Source organism: Phocoena phocoena, chromosome 11 (assembly GCF_963924675.1).
Source record: "Phocoena phocoena chromosome 11, mPhoPho1.1, whole genome shotgun sequence".
Taxonomy (NCBI): Eukaryota; Metazoa; Chordata; class Mammalia; order Artiodactyla; family Phocoenidae; genus Phocoena; species Phocoena phocoena.
In genome coordinates this window covers 47902427-47929511 of record NC_089229.1, presented here as the reverse complement: position 1 = coordinate 47929511, position 27085 = coordinate 47902427, and the positions used below count along the sequence as shown (strand labels likewise).

General features: G+C 41.1%; 1 protein-coding gene across 2 annotated transcripts in view; it reads right to left on the bottom strand.

Moving 5' to 3' along the window:
- The window catches only part of CPM (carboxypeptidase M), an 86146-nt gene extending 59288 nt beyond the window's left edge, over nucleotides 1-26858 (bottom strand). For both annotated transcript variants that reach the window (XM_065887590.1, XM_065887591.1), the window contains exon 1: nucleotides 26699-26858. In XM_065887590.1, the coding sequence (XP_065743662.1) occupies nucleotides 26699-26858 (160 nt within the window). The remainder of the gene's footprint in view (nucleotides 1-26698) is intronic.
- Between the last annotated feature and the right edge of the window lie 227 nt (nucleotides 26859-27085).

The window sequence follows — 27085 nt, the reverse complement described above, 5'->3', positions numbered from 1 at the left end:
CAGGGGCATTCTGGTTCAGTGTTGGTGTTTTGGTTCTTTCTCCCCAGTTGGTGTTTTTATTTCTTATAAGTTCCTGTAGGTGTCACATAGCTGTGTTTTACAATGAGGTCAATTCAGATTCATTTGAAGCCCCCCAACCCAACCCCCACTGCCCAAAAACCCTCAGTTTGTTGGAGGCCTGCTTATCCTCATTGCCTATTTATTGCTACCATAAGAACTCACCTTTTAGTGGCAGGGAGTAATGGCAATTAATTTACTAGTTTCCTCATAAGCTACTTAGGATAATAAAGACCTTTTCTCTCAGCCATCCTACTTGCTGAGTTTTTACCTAAAAGGCTTTCATTTGAAAGTGAAGGAAGCCAGGGTCCAGACAGAAGGATGCTGAACTCCTGACAATGGGAGAAGCCCCGAAGTTGCCAAGATGAGGTTCCTTCAAGGTCTAAACTTGACCTAAAAGTAGCACATTTGATGCATTTGTGCGATTAACAAAGGTGGACCTCTCATTGGTTTTACCATCCTTTGTCTCACAAATGGGTCTATAGTTTGGTAAGCACATCTAAACCAGAATTTCAGCACAACATATGCCTCCAAACAGCACCTGAGAGTTCCTGAAGGTTACACAGGGTCCCTTTAGTGGCACCTTATGTAACAACGCCGTGTGCAGGTTTTGGAATCAAATTGCTAGTGTTTAAACCCCAGCTCTGCCCCTTACTGCCCATATGGTGTTGGGTAAATTCACCGAGTGAATCAGTTTTCTCATCTGTTGTAGGACTGATGGTACCCACACCTCATGGGGTTTCTATTTCATGTAATCCTCACAAGTTTTATAAACAGTGCCAGAAACATGGTAAGCACATGTTTGTTCGAGGGCCTTGAGGGCACAGAACCGGCTGACGATGCTATTGTCCCTAGAGGCCCTAGGAGATGACGCAGCATCAGAGCAATTAAAGACAAATTTCAAATGTAAACAGTGTCCCTAACATACTGACAGAAACCTCATGCCAAAAAAATGTGTCTTTCAGAAGATCTGCAGATCAGTTCAGGTAGATGAAAATCAACTAAAGTTTTTTAAAAATTGAAGTGTGGGTTCACAGAGCAGAATGGGCTGTCTTGAGAGAACATGTCCTTCAAAATCGATGGTGACAGCGTAAAAATCGTCACGAACCTTCACCCTACCAGAGGACTGAACCTCATTCAGAACTCCCAGAGCAAAACGCCTAAGGCTGGTGCTGAGTCTGGAAGCAGTGAGCACACGTTGCCACGAGGTCAGGGAGGAAGCAGGTCACCTCAGCCTGTTGTGCTGGATCATAGACACGTCTTCCTCAACATGTTCTTACGTGGTCTATTGGCAAAGTGATTGAGGCCATCCCTCAGATTTTAACCATCGCCAGGTGAATGAGGCTGGAAATCATGTTAAGATTTCCAGTCTGGTCCTGATGTGGAGAGATTCCAACTCATCACTGTAGGTGGGCAACCCCAGAGTTTGTTGAAAAGGAACTGGTTTGTTAGGAATCAGTTAGTGACACCAAACTGGTCCAACGGGAGGCAGTCAATGTCAACAAAAGGCAGGGGGACTGTGCCAGATTATGAGACTAAAGAGATAGAACACTACAGACAATGTGTTTCCAATTTTTGATTGGATTCTAAGAGGAAAAAAAAGTTATAAGAAGCATTCTTGGAACCATTGGAGAACTTTGAAAGTGGAGCATATTGTTCATTGAGTATTTATTATTTTCTTAATTTAATAATGGTGTGCTGTGGTTAGGAAGAAGTTATCTTTCGATGGTACATGCTCAAGTGTTTGTAAGTAAGCTTGCTAATGCAGCAAAACCTACAGATAGAGCTCATGAGAGAAAGCAAATGTGGCAAAATATTAACAGCTGTGGATATATAAATGAAGACTGAGTAATGTTTTTGCAATTTTTCTATAGATCTGAAACATTTCAAAATAAAAAGCTGGGGAGCAAAGATTTTTTAAAGGTAAAGGTAAAAAAAAAAAAATCATGGCCTGATTCATTGGCTTCTGTAGTCTGTAAGGTGAGATGCAGGGTCAAGATGTTCACCTGAAAGGTGAAGCCATGGTGGGTGGGGAATGGAGGCCCCAAGGTGAGAAATTCACAGGCTGCCTCTTCCTGATGAAGACACAGAACTGTACTAGAAAAGGGGTTAAGAAGTTACTATGGGGGACTTCCCTGGGGGCGCAGCGGTTAAGAATCCACCTGCCAATGCAGGGGACATGGGTTTAAGCCCTGGTCCGGGAAGATCCCACATGCTGCAGAGCAACTAAGCCCGTGCGCCACAACTGCTGAGCCTGCGCTCTAGAGCCCGCAAGCCACAACTACTGAAGCCCATGTGCCACAACTACTGAAGCCCACATGCCTAGAGCCCATGCTCTGCAACAAGAGAAGCCATTGCAATGAGAAGCCCGCGCACTGCAATGAAGAGTCACCCCCGCTTGCTGCGACTAGAGAAAGCCTGTGCGCAGCAACAAAGACCCAATGCAGCCAAAAAAAAAGAAGTTACTATGGGATTTCCCTGGTGGCACCGTGGTTAAGAATCTGCCTGCCAATGCAGGGGACACGGGTTCAATCCCTGGTTTAGGAAGATCCCACGCGCTGTGGAGCAACCAAGCCCGTGTGCCACAACTGCTGAGCCTGTGCACCACAACTACTGGAGCCCACGCGCCTAGAGCCCATGCTCCGCAACAAGAGAAGCCACCGCAATGAGAAGCCCATGCACCGCAATGAAGAGTAGCCCCCACTCACCGCAACTAGAGAAAGCCCTCTCATAGCAATGAAAACCCAATGCAGCCAAAAAAAAAAGTTACTATGCAAAACCAAGGCACAATAGCTTATTAAATCTCCACATATATTAAGAAAGAAAAGTCATTTCGATGCAAATGTGAATGTCAACTACAGGATATTTTAAAACTTCTATTACAACCAGAAAAAAATTACAGAAATATTTTTAAATCACATGATTTATGTGATCATTGAGTTTTCTGGTCACAACATTAAGTCATTAACTTAGCAAAGGCAAAGTGATTAACATAGGATAAGAATAAGGGATCAGTAAAGCTTGGATGGTAGGTAGTTTTAATTGTGACTTTCGTGTCTTCCTCCAGATAGGGCTTTGATCAGGGAAAAAAGGATGTAAATGGTTGGAACTGTTCCCTCTGCCTGCATTTGGTCACCACTCCCCTCTGGGCTTTGGGTAGAACAGAGCGGTAAGACCACTACAGGGAGGAATGGGAGGGGAGGCAGGGACAGACCGTGACTGCTGAGAGGGAGAGGATGAAAAAGGGCCTGTGAACGTGGACTCAGAGTTTGTGGCTTTCAAGGGTCCTTTCAATTTATCCCTTAGCAAAATCACAGCATATGTTTGTTGTCAACCACCTTAAGAAGCTACATGATAATCACTCAGCCTCTTTCAAAGGAGTGGTGAGTATGAGATTTATTTACATTTCTGCTTCTGTTTATTTTTAATACGGCCAAGAAGAATATGAGCATATTTAACACTATGGTTCTAGATCATTTAAGCCACAAGCTGGTGTTAACGTGTTAACTTCGGTAACAAAGTAACATGTTAAGTTCATTGCAAAGTCAATACAAATATAAATATTTACTTCAAAAACAAAAACAAGAATCAGTGCTTTGGCAGTCACATCATGACAACACTCAACCTTCAGAAATTATCAACGGATTTCTCAAGCTTACAGAAGAGTTGGCAATGATGCTTTCAGCAGACCCGTCAACAACCGTCACTCACTGAGGGGCATTATAGGGTGAGCTGCTTTAGTAGGAATTTCTATTGATTTTGGGCTTTTCCAGTGCTGCACTGAGAATTTGATTATTAGGATTACAGAAGGGGTAGCATATTTAAATGATGTCATAGTCATGGAATTTGAGGAAGAACTCAAAGATTTCAGGATTTTACCTACTTAAAATCCTGATATTTTACATAATTTCCGAAGTGTTTCACACACTTTCACTCTTCATCTTACCATTTAATCCTCAACAGAAACCCCACGAGATAGGTAAGGCAATTAGTATTATCTTCATTTTACAGTTGAGGGAATAGGCTCTGACAGCCTGGGGTCAAACTGGCTTTTTGTTTCACTCTAAAGATTGTTTGTTTGTTCCACACTGCTCCTTCAATGTAAAGTGGAACTTCCTGGTACGATCTTAGATGCAATAAATGTTTATCTTTCTTAGGACAAAGAACTTGAGGCAGCTAACTCCTAAATCCATGAAGCATCTGACTCCTAAAACAAAGCTAGAGCTTCATCTCCCATGTCCCTCTCCCTGCCTGATAAAAGCAATCCTTAATAAGTCACTTCTCCGTTAGTGGCATTAGACTCATCAATAAGAAGCTTTTGGAAAGTGCTTTGTTTTCCTTGTGTGTCTAGAAGATCTTTGAGACACTAACTCCTTACCATTCAAAGTTAATGTTATCTGCAAAGTAGACCTATGGACAAAGAAGTCATTTACTTTGGAAGTTGCTAAGTTTCCCAACTGTTTCTCTGGCTGTGTATGTCCAACTGACTGATCGTAAGTCTTCCTAAACTGATAGCTTTAATAGTGCCATCTTGTACCTATAACTGCAACTTTGGCTTAGTATGTCCAAGGGAGCAACACTGAATGTTCAGGCTCTGAGCTGTCTGCCAGAGCAGACCCGATACTTTACATGGGCCACTGCGACTGAACATTTCAAGGTCAGAAAACCTTCCAGATCCAATTTTTCCACTTCAAACCATATAATTAGCTTGCATTTCAGATCAGCTCCTACCTTAAAATGTGGGTTGAGAAATGCCCATTCCTAAAGAAGCATGAGGAAACGCAGCTGTTAACCAGCCACCAGAGTTTACTCACCCACTAAAGCACATCTTATCTCCATCTTTGTTTATATATATTTAATTAACAATTTATGCCCTTCCAATTTCACAAGGATACAAGGCAGCCTGGTCACAAAGCACATGGCTCACTGGCAAACTATTCTGAAAGGAGAGTGGGCCAGATGCCATGTCCAAAGGCCTACGGTCAATTTCATGCACATAAACATATGATGCAAGTCAGGCCTCTTGAAAGGCACCTTCTTTTCCAGGGGTTGTGACACAGGAATCTTTAGTGAAAAGTCCAAATAGTTATAAGGAGCCATTCCAGAGACCCTTTTTGACTATATTAGACACTTTCCTACAATGAGTCAATGTAGCCCTGGATCATTTCACACCTGCTGCAACAGAGGCAGCTCTGCACTTATCATTTGCCACACATGGTGGCCGGCCTTCATCCTCTCGGACAGTGTGCCTCTGTTTACCTCAACTGAGTTTCAGACATGTGTATACAGGGACCTCATTCAAGCGGTCATCTATTTCACCTGACCACGCTCAATCAAATGGCTGGGATATACAGATGAGGCAGATTCCTAAGAAAGGTTGGGCAACGAGATTTGCCAGGGTTTCTCATTGTTCAACAAGCTAGCAATGCTGGGCCACAGAATTACTATTAGGGCAACACCTTGAGATGTGCCCAACCGTTCCTCAGAATCAGGTGCCAGCGATAATGTGCTGTTCAAACCGCCCTCCCCACTTAACATATGTGTAAGTGGGCATGAAATGGTATGACAGAGGCCCAACTGGGGAAGCTGGGGGGAGCAGTTGTAACCACGGCACTTGCATTTGGGTGGAAGGGGAAGTAGGGACAGTGGAGGACATGAACGACGATAGTCATGTACAGACTTCTATCTAATGGAGATAAACTGGAGTAGAATAGAGCCAGGCCTGGAGTTTATGCTCTTTTCATTAAAATGTGGGAAGATTTTTAAATATCTCTCACGCAGGCATGAGAAGGATTCAGAAAAATCTTGTTGCAGGCATTTTATACAGTGTTTCCGCATTTCTGTGGATCTTTAAAATCATATAAGATATATCTCTTGAATAATCATCCTCAAATAATTCTTTTCCTCAGCTTACATAGTCCTGTTGCTGGCCAGGGTTAATCAGGTCAACGGCAGACTGTGTTTCTTATGAGCAGGTCTCTGGGCTGCCTGCAGCAGAATTATCTGGGGTATTTGTTAAAACTGCAAACTCGTGGTCCCCTAGATGTGAGTTCAGGAGTTTGCATTTTTCCCAATACCTCAGCTGACTATAATATACACCATTAAAAACAACAACAAAAACCTCTGCAGTGAAATACAATATTCACACAGAAAACTATACATTGCACAGCTTATTGTTGATTGTATAAACTGAACACACAGTTGCTCATCCAGCAACTAGAGGCACCCTTGTGCCTACTCCCCGGTGCTATCTATCCGCTACTGTGGATTCACTCATATTGTCGTGTGTAAATGTAACTCCTTCTCAGGAGCATGTAGTATTCCATCCTGGGATGCAAACCAAATGGAGAACCACTGTCTTCCAGAATGTAGCAGACTAGCCCTGCACGGTTGTGCCACATGTTATATCTACAGGTACTCTTCTCAATTTTTACCACAAGGCTAAACTTTGCCAGGAACTACGGAACTCACGTTGGAACTGAAGTCAGAGGGCTGGTCTGGAGGGCAGATGGGCCAGCTGTCTTTCTGCTTTTTTTTTTTTTTTTTCCAATAAATGTATTTATGTATTTTTGGCTGTGTTGGGTCTTCATTGCTGTGCGTGGGCTTTCTCTAGTTGCAGCGAGCAGGGGCTACTCCTCGTTGAGGTGCACGGGCTCCTCATTGCGGTGGCTTCCCTTGTTGCGGAGCACAGGCCCTAGGCGCACGGGCTTCAGTAGTTGTGGCACACGGGCTCAGTAGTTGTGGCTCATGGGCTCTAGAACGCAAGCTCAGTAGTTGTGACGCACGGGCTTAGTTGCTCCGCGGCATGTGGGAGCTTCCCGGACCAGGGCTCGAATCCGTGTCCCCTGCATTGGCAGGCGGATTCTTAACCACTGCGCCACCAGGGAAGTCCTGTCTTTCTACTTTAAAGAGGCTCCTTCCTGGGTGATCTGATAACTATAGAGGCATTACAACTATCTTTTCCTGATACTGGTTTTTCAGTTCCGCCTCATGAGGCTCAGAGTATAGTCTTTCCTGACCGCTGCATTGCCTGAAATCGCCCATGTGGAGGCAGCATTAGCATAGTGGTTATGTTTACCTGGAGCCACACCACTTCGGTCCAGGCTGTGATTCTACTACTTCTTGTGTGATGCTGGGCCCCTGTTTAACTCCGGAGCCTCAGTTTCCTCGTGTAGATAAGGCTTATATCTGTGCCTCATGGGGTTGTTATGAGGAGTAAGTGAGCTAACATTTGAAAAGCACTTAAACAGAGCCTGGCACAAAGCAAGTAAACATGTTTGATAATTGGATTGGTATTTTTAAACTCATCAGCGTAACACAGACACTAAAGGATCATACGGATCTAATGCCAAGGGAGAAGGGTACCAGGTGTTTTTGAGTGGCTTAGCCCAGACTAGACCCCACCCCACCCCCCTTTAAAGAATTATCTACCAGAGTTTCGTTCACTCGTTACCCTTATTTCCGCCACACAACATTTGCTTTCTTATATCTAAAAAAGTGTTCATCAATATGCCCACTTATTATTAACCGCTGGTAGCCAGAACTGATGGGAATAAAGTCAATCATTAATGCAGCACTGGATTATTTTTAAATAGGGAATTATCCCAAGCTCATTTTTGTCCCAGATGATGAATTAACAAATTCTATTATATTACTACTAGAAATACCAAAGACTCCAATCTCTGATGCATTCTGGCTTGTTTTCTCATTCTTGTATCCTGAAGTTGACATTTCGTTTATTTGAGATGTTTCATGTATTGCCTGAGTTGCTGTAGCTCCCAGGACACGCGGTTAGCCAGGGGCTCTCTTTCTGTCTCTGTCCCCATCTGGATCCATTGTGACCCAAATCCACTCCACAGGCCAGAGGCTTCTTTTCCCATCACTTTACCTTTTCTCCTCTGGACATCCACTCCCTAAGTATCTTTTCAAAATCATCATCACTCTTGCTGCTTACGAAAATCATACGTACTTTTAAAAAATTTGAGCATTTAAAAATATATACTGGGACTTCCCTGGTGGCGCAGTGGTTGAGAGTCCGCCTGCCGATGCAGGGGACGTGGGTTCACGCCCCGTTCCGGGAAGATCCCACATGCTGTGGAGTGGCTGAGCCTGTGAGCCATGGCTGCTGAGCCTGTGCTCTGCAACGGGAGAGGCCACAACAGTGAGAGGCCCGCGTACCACAAAAAAAAAAATATATATATATATATATATACTGTAGGATGTGAAATCCATCCACAGACCACTCCATTCACCAAAATAGATTCCAGATGGATTCAGGTGCTAGATGTAAAAACTAAAACTATAAGAATATTGAAAAAAGTATAGGATACATTTATGACCTTGGGAGTAAAGAAGGCCTTTTAAAATGAGACATAAAACATAAAAGCATAAAGAAAACGATTGATGAATATGACCTCATAGAAATTTAAAACTTCTGTAAGGCAAAAGCTGTTGAAAACAACATTTAAAGACAAGCCACAGATGGGTGAAAATATTTGCCACGTATATAACAAAGACTACCCAGAATATCTAAGAAGGCCTACAGGCAAGTAGAAAAACAGGCAAAAGGCATGAGGAAGTAAAAAAGGCCAGTGAACTTTAAATGTAAATTTCACAGGCCAGGAATTTGTGTTGGTTCACTGTCTCCAGCATCTAGAGCAGTACCTTGATGTTTATTTAATGTGAAATAAACTGTGAAAACATGCTCATTCTAAGTTTCAATCATAAAAATGCAATTTTAAATGGAGACATTTTACACACTGGATTGGAAAAAAATTTCAGTGTTGGTTAGGATGTGGGGAAATGTCCACACTCATGTGGTGTTGGGAGGATAAATATACATCCTATCGAAGGGCAATTTGTGAATATCTACCAAGTACAAGAATGCACATGCCTTTTGACTTAGCAATGCCTACCTCAGGAAATTACTGAGGGTATCAATCACAACATTGTTTGAGGGTATCAATCATAGCATTGTTTGAGAAAACAAAGTTGTAAATGACCTAAACACTCATCAACATGGAATTGACTGAATAAGCTATGGTAAAATCAAACCATGCCTAGTATGGGGCAGTTTAAAACAATGAGGTACGCCTACAGGTACCAACCTCCAACACACGTAAGTGAAAAAGACAAGCTGCGTAACAATACTAGCTAAGCAATACCCATAAAACTGTAGACACGTGCATATGTTCTCTATGTAAATGCACAGAAAAAAGTTTGTATATGAATTTTTTTCCTTCACATATATTCTGGAATCTTCCCGTGTCAAAAGAAAAATCTAACTTGTTCTTTTATAGAGGTTGTGGAATGTTTCATTGACCGGGTATAGCATAAGCTAATCAATTCCCTGTTGATGAATGTATGGTTATTCTTGGACAGCTTTATTGAGATATAATTCACATACTACACAATTCACAATTCACCCACTTAAAGTGTACAATTCAATAGTTTTGGTATATTACATTATTAATTTTTAAAAACTGTGATAAAATATAACATAAAATGTGTCATTTTAACCATTTTAAGTGTACAGTTCAATGGCATTAATTAGATGACTATATCATTTTCATTTTTACTATTATAAATAAATGCTGTAAATCTACATCCTCATACATACTTTGTGCCAATGTGCTTCTCTATAGGACAGAAAGCTCTCATCTGCTGAGGGCCAGAGATAAAGACTGATAAAGAGAAATATGGGTGGGTTTTTTCCTACATTACTGTTAAATGTGATTTTTTTTTTTTTGCGGTACGCGGGCCTCCCACCGCCGCGGCCTCTCCCGCCGCGGAGCACAGGCTCCGGACACGCAGGCCCACCGGCCACGGCTCACGGGCCCAGCCGCTCCGCGGCATGTGGGATCCTCCCGGACCGGGGCACAAACCCCTGTCCCCTGCATCATCAGGCGGACTCCCAACCACTGCGCCACCAGGGAAGCCCTAAATGTGATTTTAAACCTCTCAAAGAGATAGGGGATTTTCCAAAGCAAATGCAAAAGTGGAAAAGCAAAAACTCCTCATTTTCCTATGTTCATTTAAGTTGTCAAGTACATAAAAACCAGTTAAAGCAAAGGATGATCTGTCACCCAGTATCTGAGCATGCATATGCTAGATCCCAATGGAATCCGTTATCTGCTATCTGACAACTTATCCTGAGTTTTTTTCGTCAAACACACCACAAGCAATTGGACCCTACGTAGAGAGACACAGCCTAATATTAGATCTGGTTTCCTAACCTGAACTTCTCAGTCTAACCAGAGGGTGATGGCTGGCAGTTCACTTAATCCAATGGACTAATGTCCCTGCTTTGTAAAATGGAGGGTCTAGCCCGGATGCTAGAACTTGTGCGGGCCAGGTCACAAGGTGTGCTGGCGGGAAAGGTCACAAGGTGTGCTGGCGGGAACAAGGTTAGCCTAAAACCACAGATATGCCGGAGGCAAGCTCTACAGTCTGGGAGCTCTGGTCTGAATGTGCCAGCGACTTGTTTTGCGGCCCCGGGCAAGTTACTAAACCGCTGACACGTCAGTCTCTAAAGCTGTCAATTGGTATTTACCTTACAGGGTGTTGTGATGGTTCAATGAGACAAAGCACGCATACTGCCTCGCTTGTGTCTGACACCAAAGATGCCCTCAATAAAGGGTAGCTTCAAGTGTTTTAAACACCAAAGCATGTGTCAGTGCCATTCATCCAAGTTGCCAAATATCCCAACTTATGTAACAGCAATAGTAGCTTATACCTCTGTAGCATTTATTACGTGCCAGTCACATCCTGAGTGCTTAACATCTATGAACTTATTTAACCCTCTGATCATCCTATGAGATGGATACTATTACTTCCATGTTACAAAAGAAGAAATAGGCACAGAGGGTAAGAATCTCATTCAAGATCACAATTACTGAATAGCATAACCAGTCTTTGAACCCAGGCAATCTGTACTCTACAGAGTCTGTGTTCTTAGGCACTATTAAATGCAAATATCTGTGTATTTATAGGTGTGGACATAAATGTGGTATTTCCCCCTTTTCTGATAGCTCTCCAGTTTCAATACCTGGTATCAACATCCCTTCCTTACCAAGATGTAAAAAATTAAGAGTACTTCGATAAAACACTCAAATTTCACCCTACCACCTAATTTTAAAACCTATTTTTTAAATGACTGCCAAATGAGAACTTGTTTTAAAGGCAGCTATAAAAAGAATGAATATAAGCGAGGACATTATTAAACTTCTCATTGGTCACTCTAAGATTACACTGTGACTCCTATGAGCCTAAGGTGTTTTGAAACTCAAATGCTTGGAGAGTTACCTTCTCATACTGAACAGTATTCTGTTTCATTAGCTTACTCTATTTCCCTAGAGTTTCCACCTGAAAATTGAACAGTTTCTCACTAGATCACATGTGCTTTTAACATCAGCTCATAACATGCCTCTCAGAGGAAACAGGCTTTGGACTGCTCATGGAGCAAACCTCAGTGTTTAGCAGCTGGGATTCTGTTAATTTACCCCATGTAAAAGGTTACTTTTGTTTTCCTCCCTTAATTCACTTCTATCTCCATCTCTAGCATACAGGGGAAAGCTTTCCCCCTCTAGCAAGTAGGACCCCAGTGGTGAGGAATGACAGTTACTTGTCTGACCCAACCATCTGGTTCCCGGCATGCACAGGAGGAGTTCAGTCAGGTCAGGGCAGCTCAAGCACCCCTATACTACACCAGCAACTTCTCCTCCCAGACATTAAGGATGCTGAGTACACTCTGTCCTACCCATCGGGTGGCAGGGGTCCTGCAGCCTTAGCATCTAAGGTATCTTACTCTGCTCATTGGAAAATCCAAAGTTCTTGATGGCCAGATTCTGCTCTCTACCACCTCATCCATCAATGGAGGCTGTATAAGTCTAAATCTCAGTTGTCAGGACAGAGCTCCTGGGCCCAGACAAATCGGTAGAGGTGGTGAGAGCGTTTCTGAGCATTTTGAGATATTTAGATAGACTATGTCCACCCAGAGTATAGCAAGGATGTAGGCATGGGAAGTCTCACGAGTGAGATCTTTTGTCTAATCCAACACACAGGTGATCAGCCAAGATACTCTTATTTATACAAGCATTTGGCTTGATAGAGTATATTCAATGTTTTCTAACAGATACAATCTTGTTTTGATCAGTTTCAGAGGGCTCTGAACCTTTGTAAAGCATCACATATATATGTCCCACTAAAAAAGAACATGCCAAAGGGCAGAAATTAATACCCCTCAGCACCCGCCAGAAAGACTGGCATATTGCCTTGTTTATGGCACTTCCTCAGTCTATTCTTGCAAAGATTCCATAGTCAGTGCAGTAGTTTTCATGTTACCTGCCCCTGGGTCATGGAACCTTTATTCCAATAGATTCTTGTATGAAGATCCAATGTAAGAAGTTAAAGCTGAGCTGCTCTGGTTTAAGGAAGGGGAACCCAAACTGTTGACTGTCTCCTTACTCACTAAGTCATCTTGACAGAAGCCTCCAGCTTCTAGAGACCATTTGAAAACTGGAAGAACTGGTACTTTGAAACCTGGGTTTGAGTTCCCAGCTCTGCCCCTTACCAGCTAAGTTGCCTTGGGCAGGTCACCTTTTCCCCAAGCCTCAGTTTCCCATCTGTAAAGCAGGGATAACACTACTTAATTCCCAGGTTGATGGCAGGATTTAAAATAAGGCATGAAAGTAGCTAGTACATAACAAGCATTCAATAAAGTGTACAACTTTATTACTAATGGTCAAATACCCCCTTTTATTACTCTTTAAACATATTTTCCCAAGGACAGAGAACAGAATGTCCAATGGAATCATAGCCCCTTAGGGGCTACAAAGAGTGCAGTTTTAGTGAAGAGTGAGTCAAAATATTTCCCTATTTATCACTGTCCTTTGAACAATCTGCTTACAAAAAACCAAAACCAAACCAAAACCAAACCCATAATGACAAAATCCTTCTAAAACTTTGTATTTTGCAGTGAGCACAAACTAAGATACCCTAGATGCTAAGACACATTAGAAATCACCGTCAGCTCTTTATCCTTGACCGTGTACAGGGGCAGTGCCCCAGCTGCTGCTGGAAGCAAAATCTCACCCTGCCCCTTAGCTCCACTCTGTTTTCCCATTCACTTTACCGGGAATTCCTACCCCCTCACCTATCAGCCTGGGAACAGTCAAAGCTTTGTCCAATTATCAGCTTCCTTGATAAGACTTTCTCGACTTTCCCAAGCAACCTGGAGGCCAGGCCTTTGAACGGTCATGGCCCTGTTACAGTACTTTTCCCATTAAGGTGATTGGGTGTAAGGCCCAGCCCTAGTTCCTAAAGAGAAAGGTCCAGGTTCTTTGTATCCACCTGCCCAGGTTCTGGTAGACAACAGGAGGGCAATAAATCGTTGTTGAACGAACATGTAAATGAATTACTGAAAGACACATTTGGATTACTAACCCAAATTTATCAGTTACCAAGACATAATTTTGGATCAATTTCTTCATCTATGAAGTCTCTTTGCTCTCAGCTCTAAAACGTGAATGTAAAGAGTTTTCATATAGCTTAAGCGAGGAAAATTTGTAAAGGGCCTAGCATGGTGCCTGGCACATGACAGGTACTCAGTAAAGAGCAGCTGCATTTCTTTCATTTTCCCATCCTTGCTGCTCCTATTCAATAGCTTACCTAGAAAATGAGCCCAAGATTATGTCCCCTCTCAGTGCTGCTATATATCACCTGAAAAGTTCAAGTGGCTGTATAGTTGACCCTTAAACAGTGAGAGGGGTCAGGAGTGCCAAGCCTCTGAGCAGTCAAAGTCTGTGTATAACTTAGCTGGTCCTTGGTATCTGTAGTTCCTCAGTGGAGGATTCAACCAACCGCGGATCATGTAGTTTGGTTGTATTTACTATTGAAAAAAGATCTGCGTGTACGTGGACCAGCGCAGTTCAAGCTCATGTTGTTCAAGGGTCAACTGTACTTCATAATAACAATATTCCAATACTGTTTTAAAATAGAAGGTAATCTGTTTCTATTTTGTGCACTGTTGGCGGGAATGTAAATTGGTACAGCTACTATAAAAAAATTAAAACCGTAACTACCAGCAATTCCACTTCTGGGTATTTATCTGAAGGAAAAATGAAATCGGTATGTCCAAGAGGTATCTGCATCCCCACGTTCAATGCAGTATTATTCACAATAGCCAAAACATAGAAACAACCTAAATGTCTGCAGATGGATGAACGGTTAAAGAAAATGTGATATGTACATACAATGGACTATTATTCAGCCGTGAAAAAGAAGGAGATCCTGCCATTTGCGACAGCATGGAGGAAGTGAGGGCATTATGCTAGGTGAACTGAGACAGAGCTATGATCTCACATATATGTGGAATCTAAAAAAGCTGAACTCATAGAAACAGAGTGGATTGGTGGTTGCCAGGCGCTGGGGAGCAGGGGAAATAGGGAGATGTTGATCAAGGGGTACAAACTACCAGCTCTAAGTTCTGAGGATTTACTATACAGTACAGTGACTATAGTTAACAATACGGTATTACATAAAGTTGCTGAATGATTAGACTTAAAAGTTGGCACCACCACCACAACAAAATAGTAATTGTGTGAGGAGAAGGATGTGTTAACTCATCTTTTTATGGTAAACCTTTTACAGTACATGTGTTATCAAATCATCACGTCACACACTTTAAACTTACACAACGTCGTATGCCGATATTATATCTCAATACGGTTGGGAAAAATTTTTTAAGTGTCTGTTCCTAGGTACTCTGACATTTTTCTTTGAATTCTAGATTTAATTAATATTTATCACTTTCTGTATAAGTTTGGCATAACCAGAATTTGTCTCCAAAATGGCTGATTAAAAAATCATCTCTTTTTGTGTGATCCGGGCTCTGTGAGGGCAAAAAGACACTAGGATGTGCGATGCGTCACTGAAATGTTTCTGGTAAGCTGTATGATAAAGGTAAGTGATCTTTAAGGTGTAAGTGAATAATCCGATCCAATTATGCTATTTAAATCAGAACTCTTCACACTGACAGCTCTTAGGAACTGTTATTATTTTTACAGATTTCTTATTACGTTTTGTTGGTGCTCTCGTTTATTCACCCTGGCATGTTTGTATTTTCTCACTGATTTCTTATTCCAGACATGGCTGTTTCACCTTATTTCTTAAAGGGAATCTTTATTGTAATGCAAAATGAATTGTAAAATGATCAGGAATTTTCCAATCAAGAAAACAAATCTGTCACTTTCCTATCAGGCAGGAGTCCCTAGGATGACGTGACTCCCTTTGAATGAAGCAAGAAGTCTTTCACAAGGTGGGCAAGGTCTTCCACGATCTGCCCATCTTGCCTCCTCTCGTCCCTTCATGCTCTCCTCTCCAGACACACTCAACTTCTTTTGCTACACAAGGTCCACATGCTCCTTAACCACCAGGTCTCTGAACACGCCACTTATGGCCTTGCCTTCCCCCTTTCACCTGGCTGACTTCTGTCCTTCCGATCCCCTGCCATCTACTCCCCTAGGGTGAATCTCATCTGCATTTACTAGGATGTCTCTTCCTTCCCACTCACCCCTCAGATCATCGGCTCCATCAGGACAGGGACCATGTTTGACTTCTTTACCTCTATATTTTTATATATAGTTTGTGGCCAGCACACGCCACAAACTATACTAGGCATTCGATACATGTTTGCTGAATAAATTGAATGAATCTGTCTAGAGATAAACAGATTTAACTAAGGCTACTTTGGGATCTGTCAGTTAACTTTATGGCTCTCAGTCTTCACTTGTAACTGCATCCAACATGGTTGACCACGACCTCAGTGAGGAAAGAGTTAACACAGCTGGTCTGTTTTATTCACTTCTTGCTTATCTCTGGAACACCTGCACTCGTTGTAATGACTCTTAACCAAACTCTGAGCACTAAACTTCTTCAGTGTTCACTAATTATTGATGCAAGACAGAGCGTCAGCGTGTACCAGGCCGAAAGCATTGTTTAAAGTAAACGTGAAGATTCATGATGGGCACCTGGGACCTAGTGTGGGTCTGCACCCTGTGGGTCACAATAGTCATGTGACCAGCTCCTGTGAAGAACTCTGAGTCTCCACAGACTCGAGTGGGCTTCCCTGAGTGCACAGCTGGAGAGAAGCATGCATCTGTGGGGTCCTCACCGAGGGAGAACAGGCAAGCCCATGCTGACTCCTCTAGTCTTTGCCTACATGTATCATTATTCTGCTGTGCCTGCACTGTGTCCTTGGCTTCATAAATCTTGGCTGCGAGTATGACTTTGTTGAGTCACGAGTCCTTCCAGCAATTCACTAGTGGGTGGTCATGGGACCCCAAGACAGCCTCCTTTTTGAACTGCTGCCCTTCCTTCATGTCTGTGATATCACTCTTCACCTTTCTCCTACTTCCTTGCTGAATTTTTTTTTTCCCATCTCCTTTGTTGGCTTCTGTCTCTACCTGACTGAAAATACAACAGTATCCTCTGGCTCTATTCTGGCCCTCTTTTATCTCTACTTTCTTGTTAGATTATTTTATAATCCCATGGGTTTCAATGCCATCTACATGTTGACGACTCTCAAGCTTATTTCTACAGCCAAAACTTTCCTCCAAACTCCACCTACACACCTGCCTACTGGACGTTCCAACTGGATGTCTATTAAGGATTTCAAATTTTAAAAAATTGTCTAAATCAGAGGTCTTGATTTCAACCCAAACTTGTCCTCTTCTAGTATTTCCTATCTTGGTAAATAATACCTCAGGTGCTCAGCTGTCCAAGCTGAAAACCTAAAGGTCATCCTGGATCTTCTATTTTTCCCTATCTCTGCCCACCCCCTTCCAATCCAGTAAGGAAGTATTGTTGGTTTTATTTCCAAAGTAGATCTCTAATCCCTCCACTTCTCTCCATTTCTAATACAGCATCTTCATCCAAATCACCATCATCAACAGTTGCCTGGATTATTATTATAACTGGATCAGTCTCCCTGCTTCTATACTTGCCCCTTTTTAATTAATTCTCTATTCAGCAGCCAATGCCATAATTTTTCCAAACCTACATCAGATGACATCACTCCGATTAAAACCCTTCAGTGGTTTTCCATTATTCTTAGAACAGAATTCAAACTCTCCCTGTTTGAATTAGCATACCAGGCACTCTGTGAACTGTCCCCTGCACGCCTCTCCAGCTTTACCCAGTACCACTCTCTGCATGCTTACTGTGCTCCAGCACCACCGGCCTCATTTCTGTTCTTGGAATACAACACAATCCTTTCCACCTCAAAGCCTCTGGACTCTCTGCCCACCCCTACACCGCGAGCTAGAGTGCCGCTGAGACTGAAGACACATTTTGTGCATTTAGAAGTATATGTCATTAAAACTCACAAGATACCCAGGCCCAGCTACATGTTTATTAAGGCTAGAATGTGGTATTTCCCAATTTGTCTTTCTGTTTTTTCATAAATAGAAAGGAACTCACCGGTAACAAATGATAATCCCACTAGGCTTATCTCTAGGTTATCTCTAGTAGAGAGAGATTATTCATCTCAGTCTCTAAGAGTAACAGAAAAAAAATAAAATGTGTTCCATAACTGAGCAACCTGCATCTCAAATTCAACCCCACGTGCATTTGGTATTATTACTAAGGTGTAAGTAAATCTAATTTTAAAATAACAGGAAAACTCCTGTGGAATTGCCCCATGTTAAAACGATCTGTTCTCCCCATGTGTCCACACTTTCACAAGAGTGAACAGCCCCCTTTAAAAGAATTTTAATGGTTGGGCTTGACTGAGTTACCAACAATGGGCAAGGGAATGGATACTTAACAGGGACTAAAAATTAAAGCTAAGATACTTTCAACCTTCAGCCTGTCTACCTGTTTACTTCCAAAACCTGAACATCTTAAACCTGTAAAGCATTCCTGAGTATGGAGGGGAAAAAAGACCCTTAAAATCGAGGGATTCCAAGTATCTGCTTAACTTTTCTGGTGGGGGGGTAGGGGGGAGGCTTCATCACATGGTCCTTTTCGCTTTTTCACATTCTCTAGATAGACACTTGAACTATTTTTTCACTGTTCAAATAAAACCAGGGATATTTACTTAACCTCTTCTTAATGGAGGGTGTGTGTGTGTGTGTGTGTGTGTGTGTGTGTGTGTGTCTCCTACATTTACTCTCTCTTCTCTTAATACATGTTTGGTTAGTGTTTGGGGGCTGAGCCAGAACCCCTCTAGGTATGTCAGTGAATGACTCAGTTATGCCCTTGACTGCCTGAAGGACACTAACCTCCCTGTTGCCCTCCAGCATGAGCCGTGTCACAATGAGGTCCTCCTATACTACCTCTCCAAGGTATCATGCTACTTCCCATAACATTGTTTTATTGCAGTATAACCTGTTTTTGCTAAAACTATTTCATTTTCCTGAGGAACTGAAGTATTTACTACATACAACATATGTATAACTACATAACGTTGCGTATATAAAGTTACATATAGTATGTGTAACTATATAAATGTATATAAAAGCATATATATATATACATCCTATATACTTATACATAATAGCATACTATATACTATACTGTATAAAAGTGTATAAAAGCATATTTACATTAATGTTTCCTTTGCTATGCATGGAAAAACTCTTCAGCTGTGATCCTCACTGTGCCTGTCACATATAATCAGCACGTAACTGGGCCTAAGATATGAAGATGAATGAAGTCTGGTCCCTGCCCTCCAGGTACAACATAGACAGAGCTCCTGGAAGATGCTCTGGAAGAGGGGCGCAAGGAGATTCTAACTCTGCCCAGGCGACTAGAAAAAGACTTCCAGGAGGAGGTGACATTTTGAACCAAGCCTCAATCAACTGAATAAATGATCAAGTGGTCTCTAACATCCATTCCTGCTCTAAAAATGTGACGTTGTGCTCAATTTCACCTGACTGTATTCATGCACTTTGTCAGAAAGGAGGCTGAGTTATGTATTTGGATAACTGTCAGTTCAGGTGACTTTGGCTGTGCTCCTTAAGTGTGGTTCTAGTTTCCTCAGAGAGATTCCTATCAGAGAAATTTTTAAAACTGAGTAAACAACTAACTGAAAGTTCTTTGTTTATACAAACAGAGGGTTTGCTTTCTTCTTCTAGACTCTGTGACAGTGCTTGCATACTTGAAGGGTTTACCCTGTCATTAATGCCTTTATACCCCACCACGAAGGCTGCTATCTTCAGCTCTGAGGAAGTTCGGGATATGTCTGTGAAGCTAGTTTGAAGGCAACTTGTTTGAAGCTGGCGGCATTTTTGTGATGCCAAGGAGAGTAAACCTCCAGTTGAGCTTTTGACGAAGTTATGTACATGAAGGGTCACAGACCAGAAAATGTACACTTTTTAAACATCTGACATGTAGCAGTCCTTGTAAAACAGGGTTGAGAAAACATTTTTAATGTGCAACTTATGTCTGTTTTATTTACTTTATGTCTGTTTATTTGCACACAAACTCAAATTAGGATTTCCTAACCTCTCAGCAAACTACTACCCTATATTACATTGAATGGCTACGGAGCTAGGAAGAATACCAATTCTTTTCAATCACTACATAGGAAGTTCCGATTTAATCTTCTTCCCCTAACCCAAATGCACGTTGGTATTTGCTATAACCTTCAAAACTTTACCTTTTTTTGGGTAATAAACTCTAAGGGAAAAGAATCTGCAAAAGAGATCTATATATAACTGAATCACTCTGCTGTACACCTGAAACTAACAACATTGTAAATCGATTATATTTCAATAAAAAACTTTTTTTTTTACTTTAAGATTCTTCTTATCTTACGTTCTGACTTTGCACTCTTCGAGAAAGGGGCATTCTAAATTCACAAACCAAAGGAAGGAAACAGGGCGAATGGCAGTTATCTCTCAACTCTAGATACTATTTGTCACTGCGGTGTTACCACTAGGCACTCGTGTTTTGATTAAGAACGGAAACCAAACACCTTCTGTATGCTGGCTACATAAATTTGAAGTGGGTCTTATCAGCTCTCTGCATCTGTGGTTTTAGACCAACAGTCCCTAACCCTATCAGTTGATGCCTCTTTTTTCACGTCCAAGATTTTGCAGCTCCTCCTTCACCATGCTGGCATGAAATCCACAGAATATTTGCATACGTAATTTCAGGAAAGATTGATAAAACGTTCAAACTTTACATAAAGGGGAAATAAAAAGAAAGAAACTTACAATAAGAAAAAGCTGCTTAGATCAATTCTTGAGATTCACGGTGAAGGCATTTATTACAAACGCAGACTGATACAGCTGTGTGGTCACTGATGCCAGGATTTTAAGAACGTGAAATATCTCGGAATCAAGTTCAGAGAAAAATATAATTGAATTTTCCCTCAATTTGCCTACAGGTACTATTCCTGGAAAGTTTGGTACATATTAAAATTGTGGGGAAAAAGTATTTTGTGTTTGTACATAAATCGAAACTGGTTTTAGCTGGTAAGCTGGTCTTGCACCTATGGAAGACATTAGAAAATGTGGAGGACGATTTTTCACTAGGCACGACTATTCTGTGTGTTGCTAACAAGATCAGGAGACTGCATCAGTGAGGTCCCCCCTCCAAAGACTTGAAAGTTATGGCCTAAACCTCCCCTCAATTTCCAAAATTCCCCCTAGGGGGCAGTACTACTCTTAATGAGAACCACTGTTCTCAACTTAGGAGACAGCATTTTGGTGGGTGGGTGTCCTGAAAGTGTGCAAACCAGAATTTCAGTCTTTTCCTTTTGCCTCATAACCAAACAGTTTTAGTATATAGAAAAAAAATTAAGTCTACACCAAAATATGTAATTCACACTGCTTTGGATGAAACTGTAAATACTGAAAAGGGGTCTAGGATTCCATAGCCTATCACTCCGCACATAAAATACATTTTACACAGGCCTTTTCTTGGATGATGGAGGATGCTCCTCAACTTTTGCAGAATCACAGCAGTCGGGGCAAGGGGAGGAGCAGGATGTATGGGGGAGGGGAAAAGGGACAAGAACAGAGAAAAAGGTAACTGGAGAAACTTTTCTCTACGGCAAAGAGCTTTAATGGTCCACTATTTGGCACAAGACAGACTTTGGTTCCAATCACCCCTCTGTCATTTACTAACTGTGGATGATTCATTCAATCTCAATTCTTCACATGTAAATTGGGGGATAATAATGGTATTTCGTGCCGTTGTTAGAGTGATTGAGGGGTATATGTAAAGTGCCAGGCAAAGAGTAAAATTCACTTAATGTTGGCTGCAATTATTATTTTTTTAAGTTTCAAATGTCACTAAAGTATTGGTGGTTGAAGCAGAGTAACATCCGTGTTACTTTTTGGATATTCTGTCTCTTCCTCTTAAAATCTCATACCACAAATATAGTGGAAATCTAAATCATTTCCTTGTAAGAAAAAAAGGCAGTGTCTTTAAGAAACTTAATGGTTATAAAACAAGGCTGATGTTCCTAAGGTGTTTCACAAAAGGACTTTACATTTCAAGTTAAAGAAGGGGAAAGGCTTGCTACCCCAATGTAACTTTAAATCACAAGTATGTATATTACAGCTGAAATTCCCAGATTTTAGTGGCTGTCTCAATATGTCAATATTTACATCACAGAAAGCATTTTATACAGGATCTCAAGCAAACTGGCTTGCCGATCACACTTGAGAAATGAATAGGGTGACAGAAAATCGAATGCTGTGGCAAAATCTCGTATCAAGTGTCCTTTTCAGAGGGTAAATCGCCAGCCAGAATCTACCCAGGCCAGGGGAGTAGGCAATGAGAGGTCTGTGTACATGAGCACAGTACATGCCTCTTTGGGGCACGAGTCTTAAGCCAGTTCTAGCGAGATTTTTGAGTATCTGCAACGTTATGACAACTCCTGGCGGAGGAATTCAATAAATATCTGTTGAATGCATATGTGAAGGTGAGAATCCTTGGGGAAAAATGCAGGAGAAATAAATTCTCCTTTATACTTTAAACACAACAACGAAAACTTTATGCTACAGTGATCTTTCATCATCATCATCACTATAACACTTAGCATAACATCTACCCTCATAGCAAATTTTAAAGTAAACGGTATTGTTAACTATAAGCACTCTGCTGTGCAGTAGATCTCTAGGACATATTCATCCTGTATGACCAAAACTTTGCACCCTCTGACAAATACTACAGTAATCTTTCAAACCAGGAATGCCTGATTTATGACTGGTATAAAAGAAGAGGTAAGGGCTTCCCTGGTGGCGCAGCGGTTGAGAGTCCGCCTGCCGATGCAGGGGACACGGGTTCATGCCCCGGTCCGGGAAGATCCCCGGGAAGATCCCACATGCCGCGGAGCGGCTGGGCCCGTGAGCCATGGCCGCTGAGCCTGCGCGTCCGGGGCCTGTGCTCCGCAACGGGAGAGGCCACAGCAGTGAGAGGCCCGCGTACCGCAAGAAAAAAAAAAAAAAAGATAAGAGGTAAGCATACATTTCTTGAGATCATCAATCAATACTCCTTTTGGAAATCAATTTGGTTACATGTATCAAATATATAGAACTGCTTTAAGACCTGGTAATTTCCTTTTTGGAAATATATCCCCAATAGCAGGTAATGTATCCTTAACAGCAACTCTTATGTAGTACTTATTATGTGCCAGAAATTATTCTAACCACCCAGTGTCACACTGCTACAAAGTAGAGGATCTAGAATTTGAACTTGGGCCTTGTAGTTCCAAAGCCTGTGTGTGCTCTGACAACTTTTGCTGTCTTAGCTACAAAGGTGTCCACTATGGCACTTTTTTTTTTTAATAACAGGAAAATTTAGAAACAAACTAAATGTCAGTGGGGTGTAAGTTAAATAAACAATAGTATATCCATTGATAGGACAAAAAGCAGGCATTAAAACTCAGGTCTTAGAAATAACATGTTTGCAGGGGCAAGCAAGATATTTGGCTCAGTGGGAGGGGAGAAAGGCACAAAACAGGGCATGTAGTCTTTCAGGTCTACTAAGTGTTTCCTTTGGACGGTGAGATTTTATTTTTCTCCTTGGTGCTTTGTTGTATCTTCCTAATTTTCTAAATGAGCTTGAGTTCCTTTTGTACTCAGAAAAAGAAAATTGCTAATAACAAATTTCTGTCTAGATCAGCACAGCCCAATCAAAATATAGTGCAAGTCGTATATGTAATTTAAAATGTTTTAGAAACCACAACCATATTAACAAAAGTAAAAAGAAACAGGTGAAGTTTTTTAGAAAATGTTTCTTATTTAGCCTTTATATCTAAAATATTACCACTTCAGCATGGAATCAATATAAAAATATTAATGGACTATTTTACTTTTTTGTATGAAATCTTCAAAGTCACTTTTAGCACACCTTAATTTGGTCTAGTCACACTTCAGCTGCTCAGTAAACAAGTGGCTACTGGCTACTGTGTTGGATCCTTGGTAGAAGCTTTACTTTCAGATCTAGTGTGCCCAAAACATGACTCTGAAACCCTCCAGTAACTACCTCAGTCTTCATGTGACCAGCCACATCTGTGTCAAACCACTTCCTTAATGAGAAAGAGATGTGCTTCAGAGAAGGTGGATCTGAGTTTGAAGCCTCCCTCTAACACTTATCAGCTGTGTGATCTTCAGCAAGTTAATTAACTTCTCTGTGCCTCATTGGATCCTTTCTGTAAATGAGTATAAGGCCTATTTGAGTTGTTGAGATTGAAATAATGTATTACAACACCAAATACATGGAAAGCACTTTAGAACAAATTTTATTATCTAACCCTTGCTCTTTGCAACCCTCCTTATTCAGATCAAGGTTAGACTCAGCAGGAGGAAAGACAAGATTCTTAGAAAAGAGAGGTAGGAAATCTCATTTAAAGTGGTCCTAGAACTAATTTGGGGGGATGTGGAGAGAATAGCTGGGGAATCTATAATAAATACATTTGTATTTTAAAGGGGGCTACCTGATAGCAGGGCACAAATGGCACAACTTTTTGCTTGCTTCACATAGCTATCCCTCAGCAAATAGTCAAGCCACTAAACAAACAGATAAAAATCACTGAATACGTGCCAGGAACATGCTAGACAAAGGGGCTTAGGAGTAATTAAAAAAAAAAAAAGGATAGGAGAGGTGTTCCCTTAACTGAATGAAGGAATGAATCAATGAACACTGTACATGTTCTGATTTTTCTCAACTCAGCTGTCTGTTCTTTTTGTTTTATAGTTGCCTCTGTTGTTTTACCTAAGATTTTCTTTACTCTGATATTAGGTAGTGGGATTTCCTCTAGAAGGCTCAACTGAAATATGGTCTGTCTCCTTTGGCTGAATCTAGGTGAAGTGTATATATGTACTCAGCTTCTGGGTAGGTTTCAAACATTTCAAAATTAAAAACTGGAAAAAAACCAATTATAATAGAAGGCCATTAATCATGACATGTATCAATGGTTTTTTTAGCATCACTGTTTATAACAGAGGCCACCAGAAGCTATATAGATGCCGCAAAGAGGTGAATGATTAAGAAATTCACATAATCGAGGATAAAAGACTATATAGCAATAAACTCACACCTGCAGACCTTTCAATTCATGGAAATACGTAATGAAATAATGTGAACTGGGGGAAAAAAAGCAGAAGAGAATCCATGATTACGGTAATGAAAATACACGTGATATGCATCTACAAAAACTAAAAATGTATTTGGCGAGGTAGGAAGATTACTTTCCCTTCTAGGTATGTTGCCCACATTCACAATAACAAAGAAAAATAAATAACACATGTGGTAAATCTTGTTTGCTAAGCAAGCTTATCTTACATCAGAGGGCAGGATGGCCAGGGGAAACTGTGCATCTAGTGAAAAGAGTACCAACAAATACGCTTGGCAACCGACTCCCAGTTACTAGCGAGCAGTTTAACCTACTACTCAGAACCTAACAGCAGATTTGGGATTTTTCTTAAACCGGAGTAATTATTCAGAACATACTCAAAACAAATATTTGACCTAAACTAGTGTCAGATTTTATTTTTTACATGGTAATTCCTCAGTCCTTTAACCACAATAGTGCACACAAGGTAAAAACAATTAAGCCTGCTGCCTCTCATTATTACCGTGGTCTGATAGCACGCAGGGTAGATCAAAATAGCTGGTTGACATTGAGAGTCCCGTCACAAGCATTGTGCTTGAAAAAAATAAAAACCAAATCATTTAGTACTTAAAATTAACAACACTGGCATCACCTTGTGGGTTAAATGACTGAACAATAACTCAAGTTAGTTGTGTTCTATATTTCCTTTATTAATATAATTAGTATTCTTAGATCTTTTAAAATTGCTCTTCTCTAGCCCTAGGGGAAAATGATTTCAAAAGGCTGAATACACGTGCTGATTCAAGATATGCTTTCTCATACATCCAACCTCTATAAGTTTGGATGATACAGCAAAATATAGAGTAATTCTGGCTCCAACTCCTTAGCAACGTTGTTTAAAAACAAAAATGCCATTACACACATAAGCCAAGAATTTTTGTTGCGTTGCACATAAACAAATTTATGTAATACTTTTAAAATATAAAAACCATGCCCTTAATTGTTTGGAAAACGATTACTTAAGAATATGGTAATTAAGAGACTCACAAATTGGTTGAAAAACTCAGAGCTAAAATTCACACGGGGTTGAAATACACCTTATAAAGAGCTGACATCCAAATTACATACACTTGACAAAACTTATAATTTAAGCATTAAGTTATTTGCTAATCTCTTTGGGGAGGTACCAATATAATAAAAGATTGAGAAATAATAATATCTGGTAAAATTATTTGCCTTGTCCCAAAATGGCTAAGCCTTAAAGTAGAATCATCTGAGTGCCAATCCTGGTTATAAAACTCACTCAAGATCTGAGTGTTCTAGGGCAAAATACTTAATTTCACTATGATTCAATTTTCCTATCTACTAAAATTAGAATTACTTAATATATAGTTGTATATTTATACTTAATATATGGTTTCTAAATTAAAACAAAGTAATTAATAATGAACGTGAAAATACTAAGAGCAATACCAATCACTGCTATGGTACACTTATTATCCAGCAATTGTCTCGTTCAAATGGATAACTTTTAAAATAGCCTTTTAATCAGTACCAAAGCCACTTTTTTGCATAACTTTAAGCCATAGGGCTAATTATACGTGACACAGAAATCTCACCAACAGAACTGCCCTGTTTTAGTTTAAAAGAGACTTGAAGACACGATCCTAACAGTCCGAGTCATATTTAAAGAAGCCATCAAAAAGGGAAACAAACCTGAGATGGGTAAACAGACTTCCTTGGCAGAAGTTCATGTAGAAAACTAAAACCTAAAGTACTCATCCCAGGAAATCACTGTCTGCAAGATCCCAAAACAGAACGCCATTAACGCAAAGCACTCGACACCGAACGACAGCGGAGACGTTTAGTAAAATTCAGGTCTTACTACTCCCCTGACAAAAAGCAACACAACACACAAAAGCAGAAACAACCAACACGCAAGGCAGGGATGGAACCGCTCGAGACCCTCTGAGTCGCTTCATGGAGAGGGAGGGGACAGGAGGCTAAGGCATATTTAATGAATGAAACTGAGGACTAGGGGTTTGGGAAAGTACACGAAACGGACCCTACCTTCCACAGATTCCCCGATACTGTGTAAGTGAGTGATAGAACTGTAGTTTTGGGAAATACTCTTCAGGAACTCTTCCATCTCTGGCTGGTGGTGGTAGCTGAAGTCCAGCGCAGCTATCACAGGCAGCAACAGCCCTAGCCAGAGGCGGGCGCAGTCCATGTTCTAGAGATGAATAAAAACAATAATAAAGCTGAGCAGGTGAGGAAGGGGGTAGTGGGTAGTGTGCACGTTACTCGCCTCGGCTCCGCTGTCTAGTCTCAGATCTCCCGGCACTAACACTCCCAGCTTCCGAAGGACGTAAAAGTTGGAAGCAACAGCTTCGGGAGTTAGCGCACCCGGAACACGGGCAGCCCCTGGTGCCCTCCATCCCGCCTCCCACCCTCTCT